This window comes from Sphaeramia orbicularis, chromosome 5, assembly GCF_902148855.1.
Source record: "Sphaeramia orbicularis chromosome 5, fSphaOr1.1, whole genome shotgun sequence".
Classification (NCBI taxonomy): domain Eukaryota; kingdom Metazoa; phylum Chordata; class Actinopteri; order Kurtiformes; family Apogonidae; genus Sphaeramia; species Sphaeramia orbicularis.
In genome coordinates this window covers 46,759,198-46,786,912 of record NC_043961.1, presented here as the reverse complement: position 1 = coordinate 46,786,912, position 27,715 = coordinate 46,759,198, and the positions used below count along the sequence as shown (strand labels likewise).

Below are 27,715 nucleotides of genomic sequence, written 5' to 3'. Positions count from 1 at the left end.
AATGTATTTAAGTCTTAAAAGTAATTGTGTTCATTGAGATAAACAGATACTTTCAAAGTCTGATATTATATGAGTTTTGGCTTTATCCCAACTGAATATGGTTTACAATATGTTGGAGGAACTGTGTAATGAGGCTTAAAAAGTAGTTTACCACTAAGTCCAGGAGAATAGAAATACAAAGATGCATAAAATGAAAGTAATGGAAGCCTCAGAGTACTGAGATGCAATAGACCTACATAAGTAAAGGTACTTAACTACTGACTAAGTTTTGAGAAAAAGCTTGCCTTGTATGTCCTGCTGATAGATCTACATAGAAATTGTTTTTTAAAAACAATTCATTTAAATAAATAAATAAATCACAAACACATGGGGTTGCATTTTGTAAAAAAAAAAAAAAAAAAAGAAGAAGAAGAAGAAAAAAAAAAGGGTCCGTCATACAGAAGCTTCTTGCCATGTACCTGACCTTTGTCACAGTCAATAAGGCCCTGGATTCTACAATGTGTTACACCAACCTTTCTTCCATTAAAACAGCTCATGGAGTGTGTATAGCCTCATCAGCCTATGAAAGGGAAAAAAGTCTGATGGAAATTGTATTCTTCTTCTTCTTCTTCTTAATATCATTATTATTATTATTATTATTATTATTATTATTATTATTATTATTATTATTATTATGTCATTTCTCAACTGAACTGTAAGAGGATGTAGAGATAGATGGGATTATGTTTTGGGCGGAATTGAAGAGTTTGACAATCAAGCAAACCGAGGACGTGACAAAATACATCAGATATACAGTCGTCATTGATCTAGGTCAGTGAAGACTGTCATTCACCACGTGAAAAACCCAGTGAAAGTACTCGGACCTATGCTACGGTGATTATTAGAGTATCTCATATGACACCACACCTGTAATGAACTGATCTATTTTGGGATTTTATGAATAAAGTTTGAGGACTCATATGAACAAGACTTGGCATGACACAGAGAGCCATTCTTCTCCGCCTGTCTGTCTTTCACGCTCCACATCCTGCAGTAATATGCCACCTTGCAGAAACATGACGGAACGTGTTCCAAATACCGCACTGGTGTCCCCACCTCACAGCCTTAAGCAGTTTTGCACGTTTTCAACAGTTCACTTATAGTGGCTGTGAATCTCGTCAGTCTCAGTAACTGGGTTAAAGGCCACGCGATTTCAACTTTGATCGGCACGAGTGATGGTAAATACCGCATGCCGCTGCGTGGCACAGAGCGCAACCTGTTGGATACAAGTAGGTTACGGTATCATCAAATCCAATTTATCATAAAATCGAATAAAATGCAGTTGTTGGTGCGTACAAATGAGAACCTGAACCAGGTCTAACCTTGACTGTGCTGATGTCATTAGTCTTAAACTCATTGTGTTGTTATAATGACTCAGTAACCCAAGTGCTTGTTGCGTGTGTTATGTGAATGTGTGTGTTGTGTGTGAGAGCAGGACAGACAGATGCGTTGCCAGTAATTTCCTCAGTGCCCCGATGCGCTCATTGGTGCGTCCCTCCAACGTGTCACCAGTTTTGGTGGATTACCCCAGATATCTTCACCATCAGGAGGGTGAAACACCACTCCTTTCTCTCAACTCCTGCTTCACGGTGTCCAGCTGCTAGCAAGAACCTCTCATCACTTTTTGGGACACCTGTCCAGCAGACAACTCAAGAAAAAGAGATTTTAACGTCTTTATTTGAACTTTTACGCACGTCGATCACCAAAATGCATCGTTTTACGCCGGAGCCGAGGATGACACTGTCTTTCTATTCAGCGTTTTTAATTTTGACACATTTGCTGAGTGTGTTTGTCAGTGGCTCCCCAGGCTGTGCGTCCTGTGGCTTACAGGGGACGGACAAAGATGCAGAGGAGACGCTGATGGTCGAATTCGCCAAGCAGCAACTTCTGGAGAAGCTACATCTGAAAGAGAGACCAAACATCACTCAGACGGTGCCACGAGTGGCGCTCCTCACTGCGCTGCGCAAGCTGCACGCAGGGCGCGTCAGGCAGGATGGGACTCTTGAATTAAACAACAATTTACCAACCAAAGACCAAGGCTATGAAATAGTGAGCTTTGCAGATATAAGTAAGTTTGTTTTACGCCACTAATATTGTAAGGACTTTTATAAACACAGTACATTTTGTGTGCGTAAAATGTTTAAATGTGAAGTTTCCGTCTGCCTAATAGTTGGGATTGTTTTCCCATAAAAGATAAAAATTTACAATTTAACACGGTTGATATTAAGTCTCAGTATAATGTGGATGCAATTCGTCTTTTATTCTAGGTTAAAGTCTCCCTTCACTCAAAATGAAGTCTGTTTTTTATTCTCATTTAAAAGTTTGTGTTTCACATCTGAATAAGGGCAATTTTTACAGATAAAATTATGAGCAGAGTTTATGATATTGTTAATATTCTGATGTCGATTTTGAGCTAATATTCAACTTTTATAAGTGTGGTATGAAAACTTCAAACCATTACTGCTCATACACCAAAATATAACTTTTAGGTAATGAAGACACATCTTGTTTCTCAACATTAAAGTTCAAAATGAACATGTATTGACGTTTCTGTATTTCAATGAGGAGAAGTAGACGAAATGTTAGTTTAACGATTTATAATGACATTGAATATTTTTGTGGAAAAAAGATATTAGAATATTATTCACCGGAAGTGTTTTTATTATACCTTTCAAAATGAGTGGAGGGGATCTTTAGTATATAACACTGTCTATTAGAAAGACAGTTAGTTTGACTTGTCCACCATTTGGCTTAACCACTTATTATGAAGCTGTGTCTTATGAGATTGTGTTAAGATGAATTCAACTTTACTTGTGTGAACAGGTTACACTTTTAGAACTAACTGATCATTGTGTTTTTTGAACTATCATTGGTTCAGATGAGACAAAGACCAGTGAGGATGCCAGCCTCCACCTTGCCTTCCAGTTTCTGCAGGAACATGGCCAGAGTATCCAGGTCCTCCAGTCGTCTTTGTGGATTTATGTGCGTTCATCTGAGGATCCTTACAGGAACTCCCGCCTTGCTGCCAGAGTTTTCCTTTCTGCAGATAATGGCCAGTTGGGCTCTAATCGCTCTCTGGTGATAGAAAAGATGTTGGAGGTCCAGGAGAGTAACTGGCACACATTCCCCACCACTCGGATCCTGCAGGCCTTTCTGGATGGTGGCCAACACCGGCTTCACTTTGAGGTCAGCTGTGAAGAGAATGGCAAGAATCTGTGCTCCCTCCATGGCAGTGCTGACACCCCTTACCAACCGTTCCTGGTGGCCCAGGTGCGCCTCCGTGATGACCACTCCAAACATTCTATCAGAAAGCGCTCACTGCGTTGTGGTGATGACGTGACCGTGTGCTGCAAGAGAGACTTCTACATCAAGTTTAAGGATATCCAGTGGCATGACTGGATCATTGCACCTGAAGGCTACCATATGAACTATTGCATGGGACAATGTCCACAGCATCTGGCTGGTTCTCCAGGTATCGCATCATCATTCCATGCCACCGTCTTCAGTCAGCTCAAAGTGAACGGCATCAACACAGCTGCATCTTCATGTTGTGTCCCCACTGAGCGTAGACCTCTGTCCATGGTGTACTTCAACTCGCAGCACAGCATTGTAAAAACAGACGTCCCTGACATGATAGTAGAGTCCTGTGGATGCACATAAAAACAAGTTGTGTGCTCTAAATTTGGATAAATGCAGAAAAAATATCTGTAGATTGCAGATGAGCAGATATAAACATATATACAAATATACATTGACAATGATTTGAGACACATTTAAGTATTTTTCTGTCTTGGAACAGAATGAGAATGCTGACCAGAAAATTATACATTCTTTTACATCTAAATGCTGGATGTTTAATATCATTTCACATATGCTTCCAAAACAACTAGTTTTTATTAATCCTTCCTGTAGTTTGTTTGCTTTGTCTCAAAGTAGATGCCGAGGTGTGTTGAAACAGACATAGAATTTGTTGGTTTACATGGCCATGAAATATCACTGTAATGTCACAAACACCATCTCAAATTTTTTTCTTAAATTGTCCCTCAAAATAATAAAAAAAAAATTGTAACTCCAAACCATTTTTAAATTACTTTTTTAATTTTGTACAGTACGTTCAGAGCAGAGTGAAGGGAAAAACTCATCCTTTCAATTTCAGTGCCTAGAGGCAACTGAGTTCATCTAATCGAACACTGCCTTTGCCTGTACAGTGTGTCAGAGGCATAAATTAAACAATAACACAGAAACAAGATATGGCAAAAAAGCTGTTACATTTGTGTAAATGTTAAAAATGTAAACCAGTAAATCCGGTCTGGGTTGATTCAAGACTCAATGATAGTTTCTTTTTGTTTGTTAAAGTTTGCAACCCATACTGAGTGCAAATTGATTAACCTGAAGCCTTCACTTTAGTGTGCATTATAGCTTCTTTTTTTTTTGGTCATGTATATTATTTATTTTGCATTCCTCTTTTGCGGCTGAGATTCAGTTCAAAGATGCAGTAATCTGTTTGGTGGATGTCAGTAAATTGGGAGCAGAACTGCTGCATTTCAGTGTCTTCTGATGCTTCTTCACATGCACTATGCAAAATGCAAGCATATTTTCTTACGCAGAACTGCTATTTTTCTGTGTGTAATCTACATCTTTTCATAATTTAAACCAGAAACGCTGCCATTTTTTAGCCATTTTAAAACAAGGCCTTTTGAAATAACAAGGAGGTCCTTGATTTAAAGTGTGCCTTCTTTTGTCTTTTAATGACAGTAATGAGTGCAACTGGGACATTAAATACCATGTAATAATGTTTTCATGCTTAACCGTTCACTTTGAGTCTTTTCATGCGGACAGTTGTTTGTATTCCCATTCTGATACTCTTGACTTCTGTTCACATTACGTCCAACCTGTGAAATCAGTCAATCAGTTTTAACTGGCCAAATATGCTCGAGTCATGTCTGAGTATGGCCGATGCTGAAATGTGTGGGATCAGCATCTTGACTGTATTATTTACACAGCTCTGCTTATCAGTTGGGTAATAGCAGTTCTGACACCATATGAACTCAAGGTCATTTCTTAGCTGCATGAGCAAACATTTAGGTATTGCCACAGTGTCAGGAAATGTGAAGGTCTGTGAAGTAGGCTGGCCACTGGGCATGTGCTGTTGCACGTTGGCATTTATACCTGTCAAAGTCTAAAGTCCTTCGGGGTGATGTCAGAGTAGATGCTTTCAAGATGATCTATGAAACATTTTGGGATTTTGAAAATATATCGCTTGTATTCGATTTGAAATGAAACCATTGTTGTCTACTACTTTTGCATACAAAAGGCAAACATAATATCAACAACTTATAGTCCTATTGTTGGTCATTGCAATTTTGTTTTCTTCATATGGAAATTCCCATATGAAAGAAATAGAACATCTAAAGTCCATAATTCTGAGAACAATAGAATAGTAATAAAATCCTGGACAACCACTATCACATCATAAATATTCACACTGGGCCATACTGTTATGATAAAACATGTTTGACATGTGTCCAGGCCTTTTCTCTTTTATACATACTATATTTACAGTAAACAATGAGGAAGACAAAGACCTTTTTTCTGCTCTTGGTGGTAGATGTTCCCTTGTGGGTTTAATCTTACTGAACTGGTAAACAGTACAGCATGTTCGTGATACACAGGCAACATTTGGTTTTGCCAGAAAATTAAAGCAATCATCTTTCATCGCTTTTCTGCCCAAATATTCCACAAACATATTTCACCATTGTGTCATGGCTTTACTTTTTGAATCTTCAGAAACTTGTTTCAGCGATGGAGTTTTTTTGTCTTTTCTTTTGTTTTATTTTTTTTTTATATTGTCTTGTAAGCACTTCCTGTCCATAAGCTCAATGCGACATTGAGGTGCCATTGTAACATAACTTCCTAAGCACTTTATTACCCTACTGTATTTTTGGAGCAAATTTTGTTTTACTTACAACTCAGGTGGTCACAGCTTAAGTTTGTAAGTACAAAACAGAAAGTTGTATACTTGCAGAACATCCAGGCAGTATACAGATTCAGGAATTTTTGTAAACTTGTAAATTGTGAAAATGGAGCCAGAATTGAAATTCTGTCTCATTTAAAGAAATAATCATATCTTTATTTTATTTTTTTGTATAATACTATATTTTGTGCTAAATGATTTGTAATAGTACTTAAATGTAAAATGTGTGTCACAATGTCCTAAAGTGTTATGATTACAGCCAAAGTATATTTTTAATAAATAAATTAATACTTTATTCAACATCTGTTCCTGTGATATTTGCTGTAAAATCCTATCTGTGCTCAACCTAAATAAAACACATACAGGGAAGAGTAGTGCTCCTTTGAGAAGTCATACATCTTATTTCTAGCCACTACCAAAGTCAAAAGCACATACAGTACTCCATACTATCTTGGAAACACATTAGCTCAAGGGGAAATGCATATTTTCATATTTTTATGTTTTTGTTTTTTTCAGTGCTAAATTTTGATCTGTGATAAGCGATTTAAAATGACAAAAATAGTGACTTTTAGAAATACAAATTGTTCTAATACGTCAATATAAGTTAAAAGAATTCTTTGCATGTGAAAGCCCAGATTTCTAACCTTTGTCAACATGAGAAACAAAGTCTTGTCCATGCAATCCTGTTGGTGCAGCCTGTAAGGCAAAGGGCATGCTTGTTCATACAAATAGACGATGCAGTTTTATGGACCGTCTGTGTTTGATGTGTAAACAGTTGTCACATTCCCTTGGCAGGTTTACATCATTATCACACATCTGTATTCAGCTACAGTATACCGTAAATCAAATTATCTCTAACATTTACAAACTGGAATAAGAAAACTACTCCACATCTGCCTTTATAATATGTTACATTCAAGCCTATTATTCACACTTTTACACATGTAAATAAAACACAATAAACCATAAACCATTGTGTTTTTTGAACTGTTATATGAAAACCATCTCACTGTGAATGTCCGAGAGATCATTTGTTAAAATCACTGACTTGCACTTTTATATAAACAGTGTTTCTAAACATAATGTCCTCTTTTGCAAAATTTGCCACTACCCACTGTACAGCCAACAGCTGTGTGCATGTTACACCATCAAATATGGACTATAATCAGGAAGCAAGGGTAGACTGCCACATCACACTTAATAATAACTAATAATAAAATAATAACAACTAGTGTGTTTTAGTAATTCAAACTTCAGAAGGGACATTTTTCATGTCTCTAAATATAAAGTAACTGCTGGGGTAAATAGTTATTTATAATATCTGAGCAGAACACAGCATTAAATCATATTTATAATAAAAGTATCAAGTGCACTTTGACTTGTATTTCATTGTGGACATATACATGTGTTTGTCACATTCACCCTGCAGCGCATTAAAGAAGTTGCAACACAAGGAATCATAGCATTCATGAAAGGTCTAATCTTTTCAGGACTAAAAATGATCCAAAAATTGCCAGATTGAAAACAAATGTTTAAGGAAATGAATATAACTCTGTATTGCAGAGCTTGACAAAGGTAATCCTGACCTAGATGAATGACGGTTCTTCATGCAGTGTCGTCTGAGGAATCACGGTGCTCAGCTTAGACTTGCACACTTGCCTTTTGCACACTGAGTGCATATAGATTCAGATTGAATGTTGTGTTTATTCTGCAACGGGGAAGCTTTAATATTCATATCCCTTTGTGTCTTTCTTTGAGGAACATTGTTTTCAAATATTTTAAAACCTTTCTCAAACATTTGTTGACAAACTGATGACCCTCTGTCCAACCGTCATGTGTCTTTTGGATTAAAAGTTTACCATCACCACCATCTAAATATCTCCATTTGTACTGATGAAATGAAATTGCCCAGACAAAATACATTATGTTCATATTGTCCACAATGAAGTATAAGTCACATGGACTAAAGTAAACTGGTTTAATCTTTTTTTTAGTTTACCTACTCTGAAGTATTTCTTAAGGGGGCTTCTAGCCTATGATGTTAAAAAGCAAATCCTGTGAACATTCTAATCTCCGTCCTCAAAATTAGTTTAAAATCAAAAGATCTGAAGTTTAAGCTAAAGTGGTATCTCAACTGCACAGTATCTGCCTGACTGATAAATGTAGTTTCACATTATTTTGAGTTAGCTGAGAACTCATTCAACATTGACATGTCATCCATCTTCATATTTTTGAGTATATATACAAGGGGACATATTTATGAATCAGCAGTACCTCTTTATTCTTAACACATCCTAAATATTTGGTCACTTGATTATTGTGAACTTGAACATAATAGGAATAAACATAATGCAGTCAGACATGAAGTAAAAGATGCATAAACAGTGTGTTTGTGACACATTATTGTGACAGCTAATGACGATGATGATGGTGATGATGATGATGAAAATTCATCATAATCAGTCTGTCGGCAGGTTTATGGCCCATAACACATAACCATCCATACAATACAATTACATACAATACAGACAGCTAACTTAGCAAAAATTTTCCTTTCGATTTCTTTGAGGATATTGTGATTGCATTTCTTTCAGCGCTAGCCAGTCTGAGAATGTTGGAGGCAGGTAGCTCCTTCCATTAGTCATTTGTTAAGGACCAAATACTTTTCGTGTCATTAGATTTCATATAGTTTAAGCTTTGGGCACCCTCTTCTGGAGTGATGGTGAACTGTTGTTAAAATGTTTCTATCTGTATAACTCCTTTTTCAAATAAATCACATAAATGGTCAAAATTGGCAACATGGTATGGAACGGAAGTTTCTAAGGAACGTGTTAGGCACAAATGTGGAAATAACCGCCACTCAGTGAAAAGCTGGCAAGCAGTTACTTGACAATGACAAAAGAACAATCTGTACGCCAGGCTAGTTACTTCAGACCTAAAGGCTGAGCATCTCCTGATTCAGAGGACATTCAGGCTGAAAGATAATTGATGTCCATGCTGAGTGTTAGGGGAACATTAGATCATGAATTTATTGATTTCTCACCAATGACTACTCTGAAGCCACCATCAAAATGGATGGTTCAGACTGTAAACAGTACTACCAATTTATTTAATAACAATAGTGTCACTACAGAAACAGCTTCTGTTTGCTTTTATAAGTTCCTCGGTAAAGGTTGCCAACTGTTTTCAGAATCAGAATCGCCTTTATTCGCCAAGTATCTTCAAAAGAATACAAGGAATTTTACTCTGTTTTTTTTTTTTTTTAAATTATGCTCTTTCTGTACAACATAATAAACAAGTACTAAAAAAAACACAACAAAAACAGAGTTTAAATGAGCAAAAAACTTTTTGTACACAAAAGTGTCTAAACATTTAAGTCAAGTAGTGCAATTAGAAAATGTGCAATGGAAAAAATGTGCAAGGAGAAAGAAAGAGCAGACAACAGGTTGAGCTTGTACATGATATATGACATTTCACTGACACAAGTGATACAAAGGAAAATTTAGCCTCCAGTGTTTTAGGCTAAGGTTGGATTCTATTAGTAGATACTAAATATCATATAAAAAAGGTATGGCTTTCTCTCACAGTGGTTAAATTACATTTTGTGTGTGTGTGTGTGTGTGTGTGTGTGTGTGTGTGTGTGTGTGTGTGTGTGTGTGTGTGTGTGTGTGTGCGTGCGTGCGTGTGTGTGTGATTTGTGTCCTAGGTTTTCTCCAACCTGCACTTCATAGATTCAGGGATGATGGGTACTAAATGGCAGATGTATGAACACAAATAAGTCTAAATTCTTCACCTATTGAGTCAGAATAGGTTCTGAGCAGGTGAAGTCCTGCTCGTGTTTCATTTCACTGTAATTTATCAAGAACCTCCATTAGAGGCACTGGCATGAAGTTCTTTAAAGATTAAACATTCTGTGATTTATATTTGTGCAAACAAAACCAAACACCTGAGTTTTCTTAAAACAAAACAAAACAATCTCTGTCAATTATTTATATGACAGCCACTATTTGTTGAACATCCATCATCCTACTGGGCACTAAGTTCACAAGACCTGAACAGCATTTTGCTTGGATGCTTTGCTCCACTCTCTGAGCTGCCTGATGCTTTGTTTCAGGCCTCACATGTGCTGTATTGGGTTCAGATCAGGCAACATGTTAGTCCACTACTTCGAAAAGACTGTGGTTTGGAAGGAATAATGCTGTTAGTCACAATGTGCTGAAATGCAGTTCTTTTGCAGGGGGTAGCCTGTAAAAGAAGGAATCCATGAAACCATCAATGAATTTGAGCTTTCCAGTACCAGCAGGTCCAAACTACAAGAAATCACCAGCACTGGGGTTGTACAAATGAGGGGGCTTCAAAAAGTCAGTGGAAAAAAAAACATAGCTTTGACATGGTTTAAATCACATTGCCCTCAGTTTTACACAGATGGACTTAAAGGCTGGTAGCAATGCTTGCAGATGTGTATTGACCTAGATGGAGCATATGTTGAAAAATAAACATCATAATTTAAACTTTTTTTTCCAAATGTCCTTTTTCCACAAACTTTTTGAAGCCCCCTTGTACTGTATCCCATCAGATGCATCAAGTACAACAGGGCAATAACCCATGGTGTTGTTCCAAGCCACTCATTGTGTTTCTGAAGGAAAATCCCAATCCAACACTTGTGGGTCCTGAAACACAAGGTTCAAGAACGTCAGGTGTCCAACATCAGATAGCTCAGAGCAGAGTGTAAGAACATCCCAGCAAACACCTGTTGAGCTATTGTGAAGCCAGTACTCAACAGGATTCCACCTGACTGTGTTATAAGGCTATACTTACTTTTGCTGCCAGTGTTTTCAGAAAACTCAGTTGTATCTTTGTTTTGTGGAATAGTTTTATTTAGGCAAAATAAATCACAGGATGGAAGATTACAATCAAATCATTTCAAAAGTGCAAAGGGTGTACACACTTCCGGGACATGCTGTAGCTACAACACACGGTCATGCAGAATGAGGCATTAATGAATTCTTTATAATGACTGAGAACCAATAAGCTACAATGACAACATGGATCTAAATAAGAACAGGGAATATTTATTTACTTCTAAAGCACAAGTGAAGTAGACCAGGGGCCTTTTGTTTATGTTAACCATCAGAGTATGGGTAAAAGCTGACTGAGGAGCACGTGTGATGGTTTCAGTGCATGAGCCTGCAGGCAGTTTAGTGTTTACATGTGAGCAGGTGAGTACACTTTGACTCCAGGAAATAATTGCATTACCCCTCCTCGTGGAAAGCACATAGCTGACCTACTCTTTAAAAAATAAAAACCTACTGACTCACTGATACACTGACACACTGACCCACAGACCTACCATTTGTGTGCTACTAAAGCCCTAATCCTTCACTACCCCCGCAATCCCACACAAATCCTCGGGGGAGGGTTAAATAGTCAGGCTCGTCCCTCACATGATGTCATGACAGGACAACCTCGGAGAGAAAATGGTCTTACACTCTCTCCTTTCAACTGTTCGTGGGTACACGGTAAATAGCAGCATGAGGGCAAGTGTTAAGATTAGTGCATGAACAGATACATGCAGTAATCATTGCCATACTCCATGTGTATGTCCTAGTTTTAGGAGTTTATGACATACATATACTTACAACATGCTGCTAAATATTCAGAAAGCAAAGCCTGACTTTAATTGTAAATACGCAACAACGCTCACTGTTGTTTCCGATAAATCAAATCCCTGAGATCAATTATTTAATTAAACAGTCTAAGAATTAGGCTAAGTGAAGAGGTTCAAATGTGGCAAATGTCAGCTTTAGTTAATCAGTTAATCAGTTAGTCATTCAGTCTAGTATAAAACAGAAATAAATAATATATTTTTATTGGTCTTATTTCATGTTTGAATATAATAGGAACAGTGCAATATTAGCAATGTAGTTAAATAAAAGCACAAACTTTATCCACAATGACAGAGTACGTCAAAAGTGCAGAATGATAATTAACACACAGTGTATATTTTGTATCAGATGTATATTGTATAAGCTTTCAGTTAATCTCAGTAATCAGTTGAGCATCAAACTATTATTTTGTGAAGTGAAAATGTAAATGATAGACTTATGTCAACCCCTTTCTCAGGGCCTACGTCAGTATGTTGCAATCTTGCTCCGGTGTACATGGCACTTCAAATAACTTCTAAATCCACAGGCTGATCCCATTACGACAGACCTAGTTACCTGTTATATCTCAATGTGTTACATCAGAATAGCCTTGTTACAGAGCAAGATCCTGCATCCTCAATGTGAACTCAACCTACAAATCCACGAATCTGCGGTGGAAAAAAAAAAAAAGAGGTCATCTGATTTCATAGTTTCCGTGGAAAAATTCACTTTTCCACCAAATGCTACTACATCTGCTACAACCACAACTATAACAGAAAACAATATTTACAAATCTGATTTCTGTAATGTACTGAAAATGACCACCTATGAATGTGAATGTCATTATTATAACTCATCTGTCATTGACACAAAAGGGAAAACATTTAAGAACAATTTAGTTTTTTTTAGCTTATTTAAAATATGCAATACATATTTCATAAATGATCATTTCCAGAGAATATTTGTAAAATTTGTTTCATTTAAAATTCATTAATATTCATTTAAGGGCCAAACAAGCAGGTGGCCTTATTTGGGCTGGTAAACTGCCAGTGTTGGCCACTTTCACACTCTTTAGTTTTTGCCACTTGGTGGCGTTGTAAGGAGTACGAGGGTCACACATTCAGGCGTGGCACAGGAAAAATCCAATTAAAAGGATTCCTTCTTTACTGTGATTATGCTGTTTACTTGATCACGTTTTACTCCAAGAAAGTCAGAATCAAACATTGAAAAATGAAGTTGGCTATAGTTGGGTGGGTAAAGGCACCAGACACATCTGTACTCAGGGTCTGCACAGTCCTTTAGTATAGTGCTCAGGACATTAATAATTGTGGTAATCTCCTTTGAGTATTGGATACGCAGGTTATCTTTTCAGTTTTCCTTACAGCTAAATTAAAGCAGTCAAACATTTTGCACAGTTTTAGATGGTCAGTTACTAAGGTGGTTCACATGAAGTGGACTGACTACTGTGATGGTTGTTGGTAGTTGAGTATTATGATGGCCAGCAGAGAGCACTAGACCTTTTGTCTGGAGGCATGGACCTTTAAAATTGCAGGTTAATACGATACTGATCAATACCACATATACACATATACATATAACCTCTCATGAAAGATAACATCTCTTTCAAGCAAGTACGGAATGACAGATCTCTTTGAACCAGATACAACCATGAGATGGAAGACCACTTTAAGGTGCAGCAGTTTATCAAATACACTGTCACTCATCAATTATATCTCACATGGAGTCTGACCTATTTGTAAATGCCTCTAAAATTTAGTTTTGGGATTTTTAAAAGGTCCTTTTGACAAATTTTTATTTTTGTGAGGGGGAAAGCAACTTTTCTTTTGGGCCTCATTCTAACATTGTGACCCTACAGTCCTTCCAGTAGCAAAAGTGTAAAGGCCTACATTAACCTTAGTGAGTGTGTAAAGACAATAAGAAAAATGATTTCAGTATGACTCACTGACGTATTCCTGAAGATATCAAGTGTATACCACCCAAAGAGTACTGTGTCCTGGCATGTTGAATTTCTGCAGACAAGTTGATGTTGTTGAAATAAAGGAGCAGGCTAGTATCTGTCTTCCAAGTCTGTGCATGTTGCAAAAATGGAAAAAGGACTTCTCTATGAAGGATCTGTTTCATAAATATGGTAAACAGTGATAAGAAAAAAAGACACAATAAGTATTTGGCTGATCAATGGTAGAAAAGCAATAGCAACACAGTGTTGCCCAGCAAAGGGAACCTGCAAATATATAAACAGTGAGGGTAGGAGAACCTTGCTGGAAGAGGTATTGTCCCGATTCAGTTACTGAATGATGTAGTCCCCTTATGTTTTACATCACAGTGGCAGAGTGGCACAACATTTCTGGGCTTTCTTAGACCAACCCATTAGCTAAAGTAAAATTGTTATTGTATGCTTCTGCAAACCGCAGGTACACATAGTTTCAATGATTCTAAAACAAAAAAAGTGCTTCAATTTTACTATAGCAGCATTATGGTATTTTAATCATTTTTGGTGCTTTTCAACTATGTCTCAGAAATTATGTTCACTATGTTGTCATTAACTGCTTAATTATATTCTGTTGCCTGAATATATGGAACTCATGATACAAATTCTGCTGCTTCATGGCATGGTATTCTCATTTGCGCTACCTCCTGTCTGTTGTGGACAGGTTGTCTCACATAGCCAGATCTTTCTTTACATTTTGTTAGTGCTATGCCAGCACTAGAGATAGGTCTAACTAAACCCATTGTCAGTGGGATAGGAGAATTGATCACAGTCCTATGAGGTGGTACTAAACTAAGGATGTTCCATTGCTGTATCCTTAATTTAGTGCCACCTGAGAATACAGAAACAGTGTCTTTCCAAAGAGTTTCTAGGGGGGGACAAAGTAAAACACCACAAAGAACCAAACAGATCTACCTTACACCGTGTTCCAAATCTTTGTCCAAGCCTTCCATTTTCACCATGTAGTTGTTTACTCTGAGGTTGCTGTTTCACTCAGTATGCCAGACTTTGAAAAGACTCTCAGGCAGACTGGAGAATTAGAGGAAAAGGCTGACTGAAATGGTCACCCAAAGGCAGGTCTATTCCCTACTTCTGCCCTGTAAGATTCAAGAATGTATCCTTCTATGACAAATAAGGTCAGGATGATTTTTATCCATGATTTGTAGGAAAGTGCGACGGCAATATTTTATACTCCAATTGGGTCTGAAGAAAAAATTCTGAATAGAAGACATGCATACATTTCTGCCCAATGTAAGATGTGTTTCCCAGTGCATGAGTCTGTAATTCCCCATGAAGGTTAAAGTAAGGTCAATAATAGCAACTATTCACATCCAGTGCAAACCTTCCAGATTAAACACCCAAATCTATCAATGTTTGCAATTTGAGTTTCCCTCTTAAACCACACTTAGATCAGGTCTATAAACCTGCAGAGGACAAGGATTCTTTGGTAAGCAATCAGCCTAAAGCAATCAGAGTTGGCGCCTCAGTCTAGTGCCAACATATCATGTACTTTTTAAATGCCTAAGAGCAGTTTCATCTTGAAAAATGCTGTACCTATCAGCTTGTGACAAATTTATGCTTCTTGATTCTAACAGTCCTTACCTAAGAGCTCAGACTTGGAGTGCAAGATGGCAGATTTCAAAGGGTGAGCCAGATGACAGCATGTCTTTGGTAAAGCATGGATCTAATAAACATGACAAGACAACAAATATATTAGCCCAAGAAAGCATGACAAAATCATGTGCTAAAAGCATTTACACTTCAGTTCCAAATGAAATAAATTAGTGGCAATTAAAGATATAGTTAGCGGAAAGTTAAACATGAACAAGCATTCAAGGAATGGGGTGTGCCTACAAGACTGGAGTGATGTACCATTGGAAAATGTGTTATGGTATTAATGCTGGGAGCAACTACTTAGATGTTATAAGTGATTATATGCTGAATTTGCAGCATATTGGCTCTTATAAAAACATAGCTTAAGATAAAGAAAACAATATAGAACACTGAAACAACCAGATACGTTAGGTAGTGCTTTCTCTCTTTCTTGGGTCAAGGATCAGGAATCCATCCATACTGAGCAACAATTTTTTATATGTACAGTACATTCAATTTTTTTAATCACAAATTTCGTGATAATGTGTACCTATTAGATGTGTGATACATACCTGTTGTAATTGCATCTCCATGACTCTGAGGCACACAGATCTGCTGGAATGACATCTGAGCAAGTGGAGAGGAGGTACAGGTAAATGGACTCTTGCAAGATCCTACAAGAGATGTGCAAGACACATATATGTGCATTGTTGTACTCATCATTTTTAGCCAATCAGATGGTCAGAACTAATTCAACTTGCTATTTATGAACAGTAGTGGCTTGTCAATAGAGGGCGCTAGGGTGCCACCCCACCTGCCTCACATGAAGAAGAAGACGATAGGACTCACCTAAAATAATTTTACAAAAACATTAATATTTAAATAAACAAGCTATACATGATAAAGCCCGTGAGTACCCTGTAAAATCTGAATTCAAGTGTGATTTTAAAATGATTTTGGTCGTTTAGTGAGCAGTCAAGTGACATGTTTCCTGTTTGGCACACAAAAAAATTGTGTCCAAGGACCACTAACAGGAATACACATGCCCAAAAAGAATCAAGACTTTTCTTAGATATTCAATCAGTGAATCGGTCTGTAGGTAATACTACTGAGCTGTGTTCAAGCAGCTGGATAGTTCCATGGGTACCACGACTGGACTCAATGCAGGAGGCTGGGGTTTGGATCACGGCATAAATGGTATAATTGATAGATTTTAGCCCTTACGATGATTTTCTATTTTTTTAATGCCATGCAATCTACCCACACAACCTTCACCAGGCCCTGGGAAAAAATATAGTTTTTAGAGGAAAGTCCAATGTAAGTCTGTGGGAGCCTAGGCTTTTTGGAGCCAGGTGGAACCAAACCTAGCAGCTGTCAGCGGCTTTGCAATTTTAAGATACTCCAGAGTTGGCTTTGTTTTTGATGTCCTTGCCCCTTGGCTTGGACTTTGGGCCATATGCAGAAAGTTATGCAAGGCTGTCTTTTCAAAAAACAAAAGAAAAACATAAATGAAAGACAGATGAAGTCAACCCTTTTAAGACTATAATTATAACAGGCCACCTTTAAGACAGATAAAACACCAGTTTTCTTTTTTTCCCTTTTTTTCTCTTTCTCTGTTTGTTTTTTTTTGTTTTTTTTTAAATCATATTGCTTATTGTTAAATGTAATAATATAAAGTCAGCTGCAACAGTCGCTGGCATTGATGGGAAACAACACAAATAAGACACCTTAAGCGGCTGTTGAAGTATTTTTTTTCGTTGTGATATTGGTGCATTTTTGGCTTCTGATTATCCTTTGCTAATAGATAACTAGGATGGCCTGAACAAGAAATAGTCACTACCTGATGATGTTTCAACTCATTTTCCTCTGCATCACTGAGTCAGATCTGTTCATGGAAGGGAAAATTGGGTAGTGGGTGCCTTAAGTATATTTCTTGGTTCTACCTTAGGAGGGACCCAACACCAGAACTTTTGAACTCTACACACTATGGCTTTAAGTTCTGTGACACTCCGAATGGCAAAAATATCCACTCTCACTGATCTTCTAATAAACGTCCCTCTTTGTTTGGGATTTAACAACCCTCCAACTGGACATTATGGATTTTTAAACTGACTATCTCAAAAAAAGAGGTGGGATGTAAGGAAGTCTTCTAATGAGGACAGGGGCTGTAGGATTTAAATAGGCCATGATCCAGCAGGAGCTTGCATCAGCACAGCTCAGGGAATTAATGTCACAGTCCGTGTTGTTCCACCTTAACACTCACTCAGGTCTTACCACACAATTTCCTGTGTGGACCTAATTCTGTCAAGGAAGACTAAACAGAATCCGTCCAATCAGGTTATTGTAAATTAACAGCCCACAGATGTATTGTATCAGCCAAACAGTTCTGCAGTGTTTTAACTCTTCCCTAGTGTTTGGACTGGACTGAATTCAATCTGTTGGTGATTTTGATTGTTTTATCTCATTGTTTAATATCCATAGACTATCATAATATTTGCTAGTAAATCTATATTCAAACATTAAACAGTTAGAGGTTGAAGATCCTTGCCCCCTTATATCATATGCACCACACTGAGTAAATCCACCCAGGATTCAGATTCGTTTGTGTCATCAGTTGTTTTTTAGTTGCCTGTGTTGGAGTGAGTGTGTACCAATACTTCAATAATCAGACAATGAATGAACAGAGTGTACAAATCAAACCTTAAGGTATATCATCATCTTAAAATAGTGACCTAAGTCCTAAAGAAAACAGAAACAAACTGAACCAAATATAGAGCATGTGATTTTTTTTTTTTACTTTTTTTCTCCTTTTTTCTTAAACTTGAAAAATCTGACTTAAGCTATTATTTTAGGAGGGTAATGATATTCAAAACTGATTACACAAATGTCAGTAAATTATGGCAGATTAAGAAATGATGTACATTTCTAAGGCAGGCCTGTCACAGATCTATCCTACTGATAGCTGTGACAAATGTCAGACTTCTCCCTGCAACCTGACCTATATGTTCTATTCATGTCCAATGATCTTTTCATTTTGGCAAAAGTATTTCGACATTATATCCAAAATGCTTTCAGTCACTGTAAATACTTCTCCACATATTGCCATATTTGGTTGTCCAGAAGATTACAACAGATACAATTCTAACCAATTGGATGTTATCGCTTTCACTTCATTATTGGCAAGACGGCACCTTCTCCTTCAGTGGAAATAATTCCTGTACTCAATGGCTCAGGGATGTTATGTCTTTCTTAAAAATAGAAAAGATTAGATATTCTTTAAAAGCTGTTCTCTCTAAGTTCTATGGTAAATGGCAGACCTTCTTTACTTTCTTCAAATCACTTCTATTCTTTTCTTGTGATTGATGGACCCCCTCCATTCTTTATTTTTTATTTTTTTAATTATTATAATAGTTCTCTTTTTCTTTTTATATATTTAATTTTACTTAATTATCTATTTTGTATGTATGTTTTTATGTTTGTTTTTTTTTTATGGAGGTTTGCTTACCACTTGTATACTTTGCTTTGAAAAAATTATTTTTGTGTGATGCACAAACAAGAACTATGACATTTATCTATTTGTCAAATTTTTATTTCCCGAAATGTAAATTTTCTGTCTTTGATGTGCCATATTTTTCAATAAAAATGATTATGTAAAAAAAAAAAAAAGAAAAAAGACATGACATACAAATATACTCTCAGTTTAGTCTCAGCAAGACAATGAGCCTGATCATAGATGATGTCATGCCGCATAAGTATGTTTTTTTTTTTTTTTTTTCAGAGCAGTAACTGCTCTCATTTTTGAGAAAATCACAAGACAGTAATTTAAAAAAAAATCTAATAAAAACAAATAAAATACTATTTAGTTAATGAATTATTTTGATCATAATTTGATCATTTTTGTAAAAATGGTTTAAAGTGGATAATTCTTCCATTTTTATGCTATTTTTTAACTAATTTAACACACACAGAGCCACCATTACTCTGGGTTCTGACTTAACGTAAATATCTTATATAAAAATAAAATAAACATAACGGTATTACAGTAACAGTATTATAATATCTTTAATATTTTGTTTTGTTGATATGTCGACCTCTCAAGGAAAATATGACTGATGTTTAGATGTGTAATTTGCATATATACTGTACAATTGCATGATCCAATACATACACACATGGCTTTAATGATGATATACATAGTTAATTCAGCTTTTCTTATACTGTCCAAATAGACACACACGACATATAACATATATGAGCATCCACACAAAAGACATCAGTTCTTTTAGGTTACCTCAGTGATGAATTGTAGATTCACATTTCAGCTTTACAGTGCGTCTTCAACTGTTGAATAAAGACAAAAGCTCATATAAAACTGTGAGGTGAACTGTCTCTATCCAGGTATGCATTATGCTTCGAAACACACTTCATAATATTCTGAATATGGAGGTGTGTGACACTGTTTAAATGACTGTATATGACCCTGTACTGTTTTCACTGTGTTTTGGCTCACTCAGTTCTTAGTCTTGTCTGATGCTGCCCTCTGGTGACAGTGATTTAAAATGAGGATTTTCTTTCTTTTCTTTTCTTTCTTTTTTTTTTTACCTTCTTAAAGAAACATTAAAACAAAGCAAAAACACAAAAAAAAGAAAAAAAAGAAACTGTTAAACATCAATTGTACTGACAAGAAAAAAATGTATTCACAGTCGCATGTTGAATACATCAGCTGAATTTATTTATTAACTTTCTTTGGCCTTACTAAAGTATTTACAAGAGTTTACAGTTTTATTACAGATAAAGTTTAAAGGCATGTATAAGATCCTCATTTTAAACGTGTGTATCTGTATATATGACCTGCTAATATTGAATAAAATATTTTGATAAGAATTATTGAGAAAATGTATGCGGGTTGAGAGAGAATGGCATAGACAGAGACATATGTCTCTATTGAGATGATAATAAATTTATATCTTATTAAATAAATACCTAACCTGTCATTCTTAGGTATCCCTACACAACTGTGAGGTTTGGTTTGTATCAAATATATTTCTTTTGCATTATCATTGAAAGGTAGTATGAAAATACATAATTATTAAGTGATAAAAAAGAAAGAAAAAGAAAAAAAAATGAACATTTTATCTTAAACTGTTAATCTGCAGAATATTTTTAATTATAGAAATTTTGCTTTTGTTTATGCCTTTGTCCCATAAATTATTCAAATAATGTTAATCGTAGCATGTTCTGACTCAGCCCATCTCTTGTTTAAATTGCCTGACAGTTTAGTGTGGGTAATCCATTCAAAACAGTACTGTGGATTACATTTACTCCAGACTGGCCAACTACTCGAGCCACTACAGCTACACACTTTGTTATAAAGAATATAATGATCAGGACAGAAACATATAAAAAAGCAAATAAACAAACAAATAAACAGAAAATCTAGAGTGAGTTCACACTTAATAACAGTACCAATAACAATAACAGAGTAAATCTACTAATGGTAAATAAAAAACATGTACATGGAAAGAATGTTAATTAGATTAAATCAGGGCTCACCAACACGGTGCCCACGGGCACCAGGTCGCCTGCAGGGACCACGCGAGTCGCCCGCAGGCCTGTTCTAAAAATAGAACTAGTTCAGGGTTCTCCAACACGTTGCTCGCGATCTTGGTTCGCCAAGGGTCACTAATATAAGAACACAAAGTTGATTCGTCATTTGGTAGAACAGGTCTAAATTTCCACCCAATCAAATTTACAAGTGTCCCCCTCCCGAGATGAAATGGTCAACTAGCTGTCAATCAAACTTTAGCGCTGGTTTGCTGCCTGTCATTGGAGAGGGGCGGGGCCCAAGATGAGCCAGATGCCAGGCAGGTAGTGGGTTTAGCCCCGCAACGATGTCGGCCAAATGTAGTCAGGGAGTTATTTTCACCAACGATGAGGCACGGACTTCTGTTTGACAAATGTGAAAGACGAGTGTGTGTGTGTGTGTGTGTGTGTGTGTGTGTGTGTGTGTGTGTGTGTGTGTGTGTGTGTGTGTGTGTGTGTGTGTGTGTGTGTGTGTGATCTGTGGCGCGTTCTGGAAGTCAGTAAAAGATGCAACGTGGAGCGGAATTTCACCAAAGTTCACAGCAACTGTTCTGGAGATTCTTCAGTGGGAATCAGCCTCCGTACAGAGAAGGTAAAAGAGCTGAAAACTAAAGTCCAAAAACAACAGTCCATGTTCATTAAACTGACCAAGGCCAGCGCTTCAACAGAGGCATCAGTAAAGTGGTTCACATCCTGGACAAGCGCAAACATATGTACACTATCTGCGCATGCGCTCAGACAGCTGGAGTCGGACCTGAACAGGTGCCTCTGCGTTTGACTCCAGTGTGATGACTGTAGAAGTGACGGGGTGGTGGATTTATGTGCACAAAGTTCTGGTTTTAATTAATATGTTTTGACAGCATATGTGAATTTAGAAAAGGTCAAATCCTTCAGAAATACAGCAGCACATGCTGGTGAAGTTTTATTGTGTGAGTGACAACGTTCCTTTTCACAATTTCAAAGTATTAAAAATGCACATACAGGTGTGTATTATTTGTTTTTAGTAATTCTATAAAAATATGCAGGATTGTTCCATTTCATCATTTTTGACATAGTATTAAAATATTTAGGAATACAGCATGCAAATGCTTGTATCTCTTTTTTCTACTTTTGATTTTCTTAATTAAAGTAAAATAATAGTTTCATATTAACACTTTTTAAGTATTGTAAATGTTAAAATAAAGATATATAAATAAATAAAATAAGTGAAGAGCACAATGTTACAAACGTATGATACAAAATATGTGTATGTATGAAAAATAGCTATGTAAATAAATGTTGCTCCGGCAACTTCATTAGGTAAAAGTAGCCCACAGAAAAGAAAAGGTTGGTGACCCCTGCTCTAATAGAACAGTAACAGACTGTGGATACTGTTGCAATAAATGAGGGAAATTCAGTCATTTGGTTGCTTGAATATCCAGTGAATATGGTGACTAAAATCTCATGTTAACAACTACATTTTTAATTTGCTGAACACTGAATGTAAAACAACATAAATGAAGAGAATAGGGTCAAAGATAAAATAAAGAAATATGATCAGTGTCATCCATCCAAAAAGAGGGCCGAAAAGGCTGTGAACATGAATATAAAAGCATATGCAGTAAGGTCATTGCATTTAGCAAAAACAAAAAATAATTTAGATAACTGAAGAAAAAAATATGTTTGCACAATATGGAACTTTCAGTTAACAAGGATTTCGGAAATCATATTTGATGTCATGCATTGTTTTGTTCTTCCTTTTCCAGTATCTTTAAATCAGTGCTTTCCTCATAATATGCAATTAATTCATACTGCCACTAAAAGTAAATTTAAAACAAATACATGTAGAAATAATGAATAAAATCAAAATGTAAATTTAAAAATCTAAATAAGATTTTAAAATAATTACTAATAAAATAATTTAAATGTCTATATAAAAAATACTTGCACTTGCATGAATTAAAACTCAACAAAATTTTTCAAAAAATAAGCAAAAATATATATAATAAATAATTACAAAAACTAATGCTAATCCTGGTGTGCAGTAGAGACTAAAAATGTGCAAGCAGTGCATTGCAAAAACGATCCGAGTGAATGCACAATCCATTCTACCAGTGCAATATTTCTACGCAGCCCTTACCTGTCCTCCAGACCAGAGTTTAATGATGGGACACGCTGCTCCTGCAGACCTGCCGCTGCTCCTGCAGACCTGCCGCTGCTCCTGCAGACCTGCCGCTTCTCCTGCAGACCTGCCGCTTCTCCTGCAGACCTGCCGCTGCTCCTGCAGACCTGCCGCTGCTCCTGCAGACCTGCCGCTGCTCCTGCAGACCTGCCGCTGCTCCTGCAGACCTGCCGCTGCATGCTCCTGTCACACCTCTTCTCTCCTCTTCAGTCTCCCCCTGTCAGTGTGTTGTGAGGGCCTGAGGTGAAACCCAGGGTGTGTAGGGAGCACCCTTATATGTAGCACTGGCAGAGCTGCAGCACTTGGACCCTGGACCAATGAGAAGAAAACATGTGCAAAGCACCATCTGCAATGGAAAAACAAATCCTGTAAAAGATTTTGTGGATTTTGCTGCATGGAGGAATGGTGTCCAGCTGCCCTGAGTCTTAGTGACAGATGCTTTCTCTCCCTCTCACTTGGCTAACATGCAAGTTCCTCTGTATCCTCCAGTGGCCTTAAACACTCCAAACCTGGATGATCCTCCACCTGACACCCACAGAACACTTTCTGTAACTTTCAATATTCACTAAATCAGAGTTATTGACTGACTTTATTCTTTAGTCATTCATTATCAGAGAGGCAAACACAAATCTGAAGGATGGCATGTTAAAGTACAAACATTTTTTTCCAATATGGTTCCAAGATGTTGAAAGACAAAGATACACACACTCATTCACCACAAAAACTTTTAGCTTTATTACTACATTGTAGTTTAAGTGTTAACCAAAAGACATGTAACAAAAACTTTCAGTATTATTTAAATGGGCATGCCTTAGTTAGGAAACAGAAGCATTGTTCACACTTTGTTGTGTTGCATTGTGGTGTGTAAATAAGCATCTCATTATAGCTCCTGTGTTGGCTTTAACTAAATGGCTGAATGGCTTTTCCTCTGACTTGTTACTTACTGTGCCTCTAATCTGTGTTTTGAACTGTAAGCTCTCGATGAGCTTTGAGAGGGGACATCTGTAACTTTTGTTCTTTACTCAGCTTTTCATTCACCACCTCCTTAAACAAAGCTGATTGCTTTTTATTTCTGTATTATGGATCGTAAAGCTATGCTAATCAATATTTATAAATAAGATGCTAAAAGAGTTTGTTATTACTGTTTAATAATGGTGCAGAACGATCACCACTCTGCAGTCCCCTCGCGTCCAGAGTCTATTTTAGATCAGTGTCTTGGTTTGCTGGCCTGCAGATCTCTGCTCTCCTTAGCAGGCTCATTTTTTGAGGTACTAAATTAATAAAACTGCATACTGTCCAATATTAAATTCTTGCTTCAGAGTATTTGCCTTCTGTGACTCTTATGGCCTTCCATTAAATGTCAACAAAGCTCTTGTTGAAATAAAACAAACCTTTATTCTCCCTATTACATCCAGACCGTACACCATCCCTGTAACACTGTTTTAATTTTTTATATTTATTTTGATTATTTATTACATTCAAACTGATGTATTTGAGTACACATTTTCATTTTTTATTGTTTTACATGCCTGATTATACATGTGCCTTATACATTTTAAATGGACCGTGCTGCATGCTGGTGATTCTGCACCTAAATAAAACCAAAAGACTGGTTAATTCATTCATGGAAATATGATCCAAAGTTAGAAACTAGTTGGTAAAACATAGTCTAGTTTTAAGCATATAAAACTGAACCAGAGAGCTTGTTGGAAACTGATGGAAGCTGCACTTTTTTTTTTACATTCTCTATATTTTCATTTATCATGTGTGTGGTTTATTTTATTTTTCTACTTCCTAAAAAAAAAATATATATATATATATATATGTGTGTGTGTGTGTGTACATATTTATTTATTTATTTATTTATTTATTTATTTTTTGTTACTGTTATTGTTTGTCTCCAGTGATCTGAGAAAAAAATCCTTGTATGTGAAAATGTAGTAGACAGTAAATCTCATTCTGATTTTTGATGCATAGGTTATGAGTCAAAAACCTCACTAAAGACTTGTAAGTAATTCATTGTAAAAGACTGTCAGGTGTGCAGTTATCATTTATGACCTCACTCAGACAACCTCTATGTACTGTAGCAATATCTTATGTGTTTGTAAAATGAGCTGTTATGTAGAGCATTACTTCAGTTTGCTTGTATTTTAAGTGTTTGTCATTATGCCAGCTGAAGATGTAATTGGTAGCTGTCTACTATTAATGCACAGTCTTTATTTAGAATAATCAAATGTGCTAAATATGAATGAAATGTTGCCGCACAGTCCTATTTAGAACGTGTAGTTTTTTTGAGTGCATAATTTAAGAGCACCAAACTGAATTACTTATAATATGCTGCAAATCTTAGTTGTGGCTGTAACTGATGCTGAGATTGAAGAATTGTAAAAATGCAAATCTCCCACAATTCAGTGCGACCCTCTATCATTGCACTTGCTGGATTTGCTCACGTGCGTAATCCCTCCCATTGATAATCTGAAGCCTGTGTTGGATCTTCTGTGCAGTCAGATGCAGCATATGGCTTCAGCATCTGCAGGGCTGATTTACATCCAAGAATATCCTGCTAGAGCAGTGACTATATTGGGACTAAAGCCCACGACTCTCATTGACAAAATCTGATTTAACCGCAGGCCGTATGTTCTCAATGGACTCCTGCGTTTAGTTCAGGTCACCAACTGTTCACTGTTCTTTGACTCAGCTTTCATTGCCAAGTCCAAGTAAAAATGCTTTTACGCCAACGGATTTGAGTTTTTTTTAATTGAATAAACAAAAATGAAGCCTTAGTAACAAAGCTTTTCTGTTTAACGCAGACTGGAAATCACCAGTAAGACCTCCAGTGGTTGAATGTAATTCTAGTTCTACTGAGGGACTATTCCAGGGATTTAATTTGATTTTTTCACTACATCTTAGAGGCAAATCCTGTGCTTCTTAACTCAACTACCTGGTTCAGCTCATCTGTTAATCTACAGCATATATATATATATATATATATATATATATATATATATATATATATATATATATATATATATATATATATATATATATATGTATGTATGTATGTATGTATATGTATATATGTATGTATATGTATGTATATATATATATATGTATGTGTGTGTGTGTATATATGTATATATATATATATATATATATATATATATATATATATATATATATATATATACACAACAAAAAACCCACAAAAAACAAATAATGTTGCTTGTTGTTATTATTGTCCTAAAGAAATCAAAGGTGCATAAAGCAAGAAATGAGATACAAATATCCGATAGAGATCAGATATAGTATATAGATTTGTAGTGCAGTGAGCGCTGCACAGAGTCAAAGAAAAAGGCACAAAACAAGAAGTTTAAGATGTGCAGTAAAATTTGTGACCTAATTTGCATGTCACATGACCAGTGTCACATGATGCACTGAAGTTTAACTTTAACACTTGTGGTTTTAAGTCCTCATGGAAAGTCTAAACGTTTGACATTATCCATGAGATAAATATAGGTTCTACCTCTGACTTATTCTGATTGTTTTTTTCAACCTTGTGTGTTTCTGCAGTTTACCAGTTAGCCACTCATTGTGTGTCTTTTTTTTTTTTTTTTTTTTTTTGGGGGGGGGGCATTTTTAAAAATCTTACGGGAGTAGTTGTTTATTCACTTAATAAGGGGAAAAAACTTTCGTCAGATCCTTCATGCACCACTGCCATCAGAGTCTGCAACAACATAATCTGATGATTCATGAATTGATTATTGAGCCTTTTTCTTTTTCTTTCTTTTGATCTGATGGGAAAAAAAAGTGAATTTTCCCTTGAGGATTAATAAAGTTATTCTTCATCATGTATTTGTCACAGTCAACAGATAATGACATTGGAGAGATATGGAGAAAAGGGTTATGAAAGGCGGTTTTGTTAAAGTAGATGTTTGTAAAGGTGTTGGATAAAGGTAGGGGCATGCAGTGGCGGCTGACGAAATTATGTTTTGTTGGGGCACAGTATCCAAGCCAGTTTTCAGATGCACTATAATCACGTATCACCACTAGGATACACCAAAATACACACACCACTATTTTAAATTATTGATTTAAAGTGAAATAAAAATAAAAATACACAGTATTCTTCTCTGTAAGTACAGCGATGTCCCTTAGTTCAGAAGATGGGACAGGGGTGGACTGACCAGTAGGACATTCTGTCACAGTCCAGAATGGCTGTGTGATGTGGTGAATTTGATGTGCTTTTACTGTTAATGTTTTTAGCTTTTATGTTTTATTGTGATTGATTTTATATCTGTACAGCACTTTGATTGAAAGCGCTTTACAAATAAATTATTATTATTATTATTATTATTATTATTATTATTATTATTATTATTATTATGAATCAGACAAAAAATCTGATCAGCAATATTAACAGCCGTCTGTGTCTGATGTGGTGAATTAAAAAACATCTGATAAGCAATACTAACGGCTGTCCCACCGACAGCGACGGCTGTCTGATGTGATGAATCATGGGCAAAAAGAACGTGAAGTTTTCATGATGATGAAGACTGCATTCAGAGTTAGTGCAATCCAACCTGATGTGTTTGGGGTTGTCAAAATGCATACGTGAAACACCATGAACAACAAACAAATATGGAAATAAAAGCGTCACAATTCCGTGTAGTCTGTAAATATTTAACTCATTTCCAGTGTCGCTTCTGATATGC

At 36.3% G+C, this 27,715-nt stretch overlaps 1 protein-coding gene and 1 long non-coding RNA gene across 2 annotated transcripts; one reads left to right on the top strand and one right to left on the bottom strand.

Moving 5' to 3' along the window:
- Positions 1–1,405: 1,405 nt before the first annotated feature.
- On the top strand, positions 1,406–6,313 carry LOC115420076 (inhibin beta B chain). The gene is made up of 2 exons (XM_030135279.1): positions 1,406–2,107; positions 2,918–6,313. Exons 1-2 carry the CDS (start codon positions 1,450–1,452, stop codon positions 3,697–3,699), a joined length of 1,440 nt encoding a protein of 479 aa, XP_029991139.1. The 5' UTR covers positions 1,406–1,449; the 3' UTR covers positions 3,700–6,313.
- Positions 6,314–15,849: 9,536 nt separating this feature from the next.
- On the bottom strand, positions 15,850–23,025 carry LOC115420196 (uncharacterized). Its single transcript, XR_003935515.1, has 3 exons — positions 22,962–23,025; positions 19,551–19,600; positions 15,850–15,933 (listed from the first exon to the last, which is right to left on the bottom strand). It is a non-coding gene; the product is annotated as an uncharacterized LOC115420196 (long non-coding RNA).
- Positions 23,026–27,715: the final 4,690 nt, after the last annotated feature.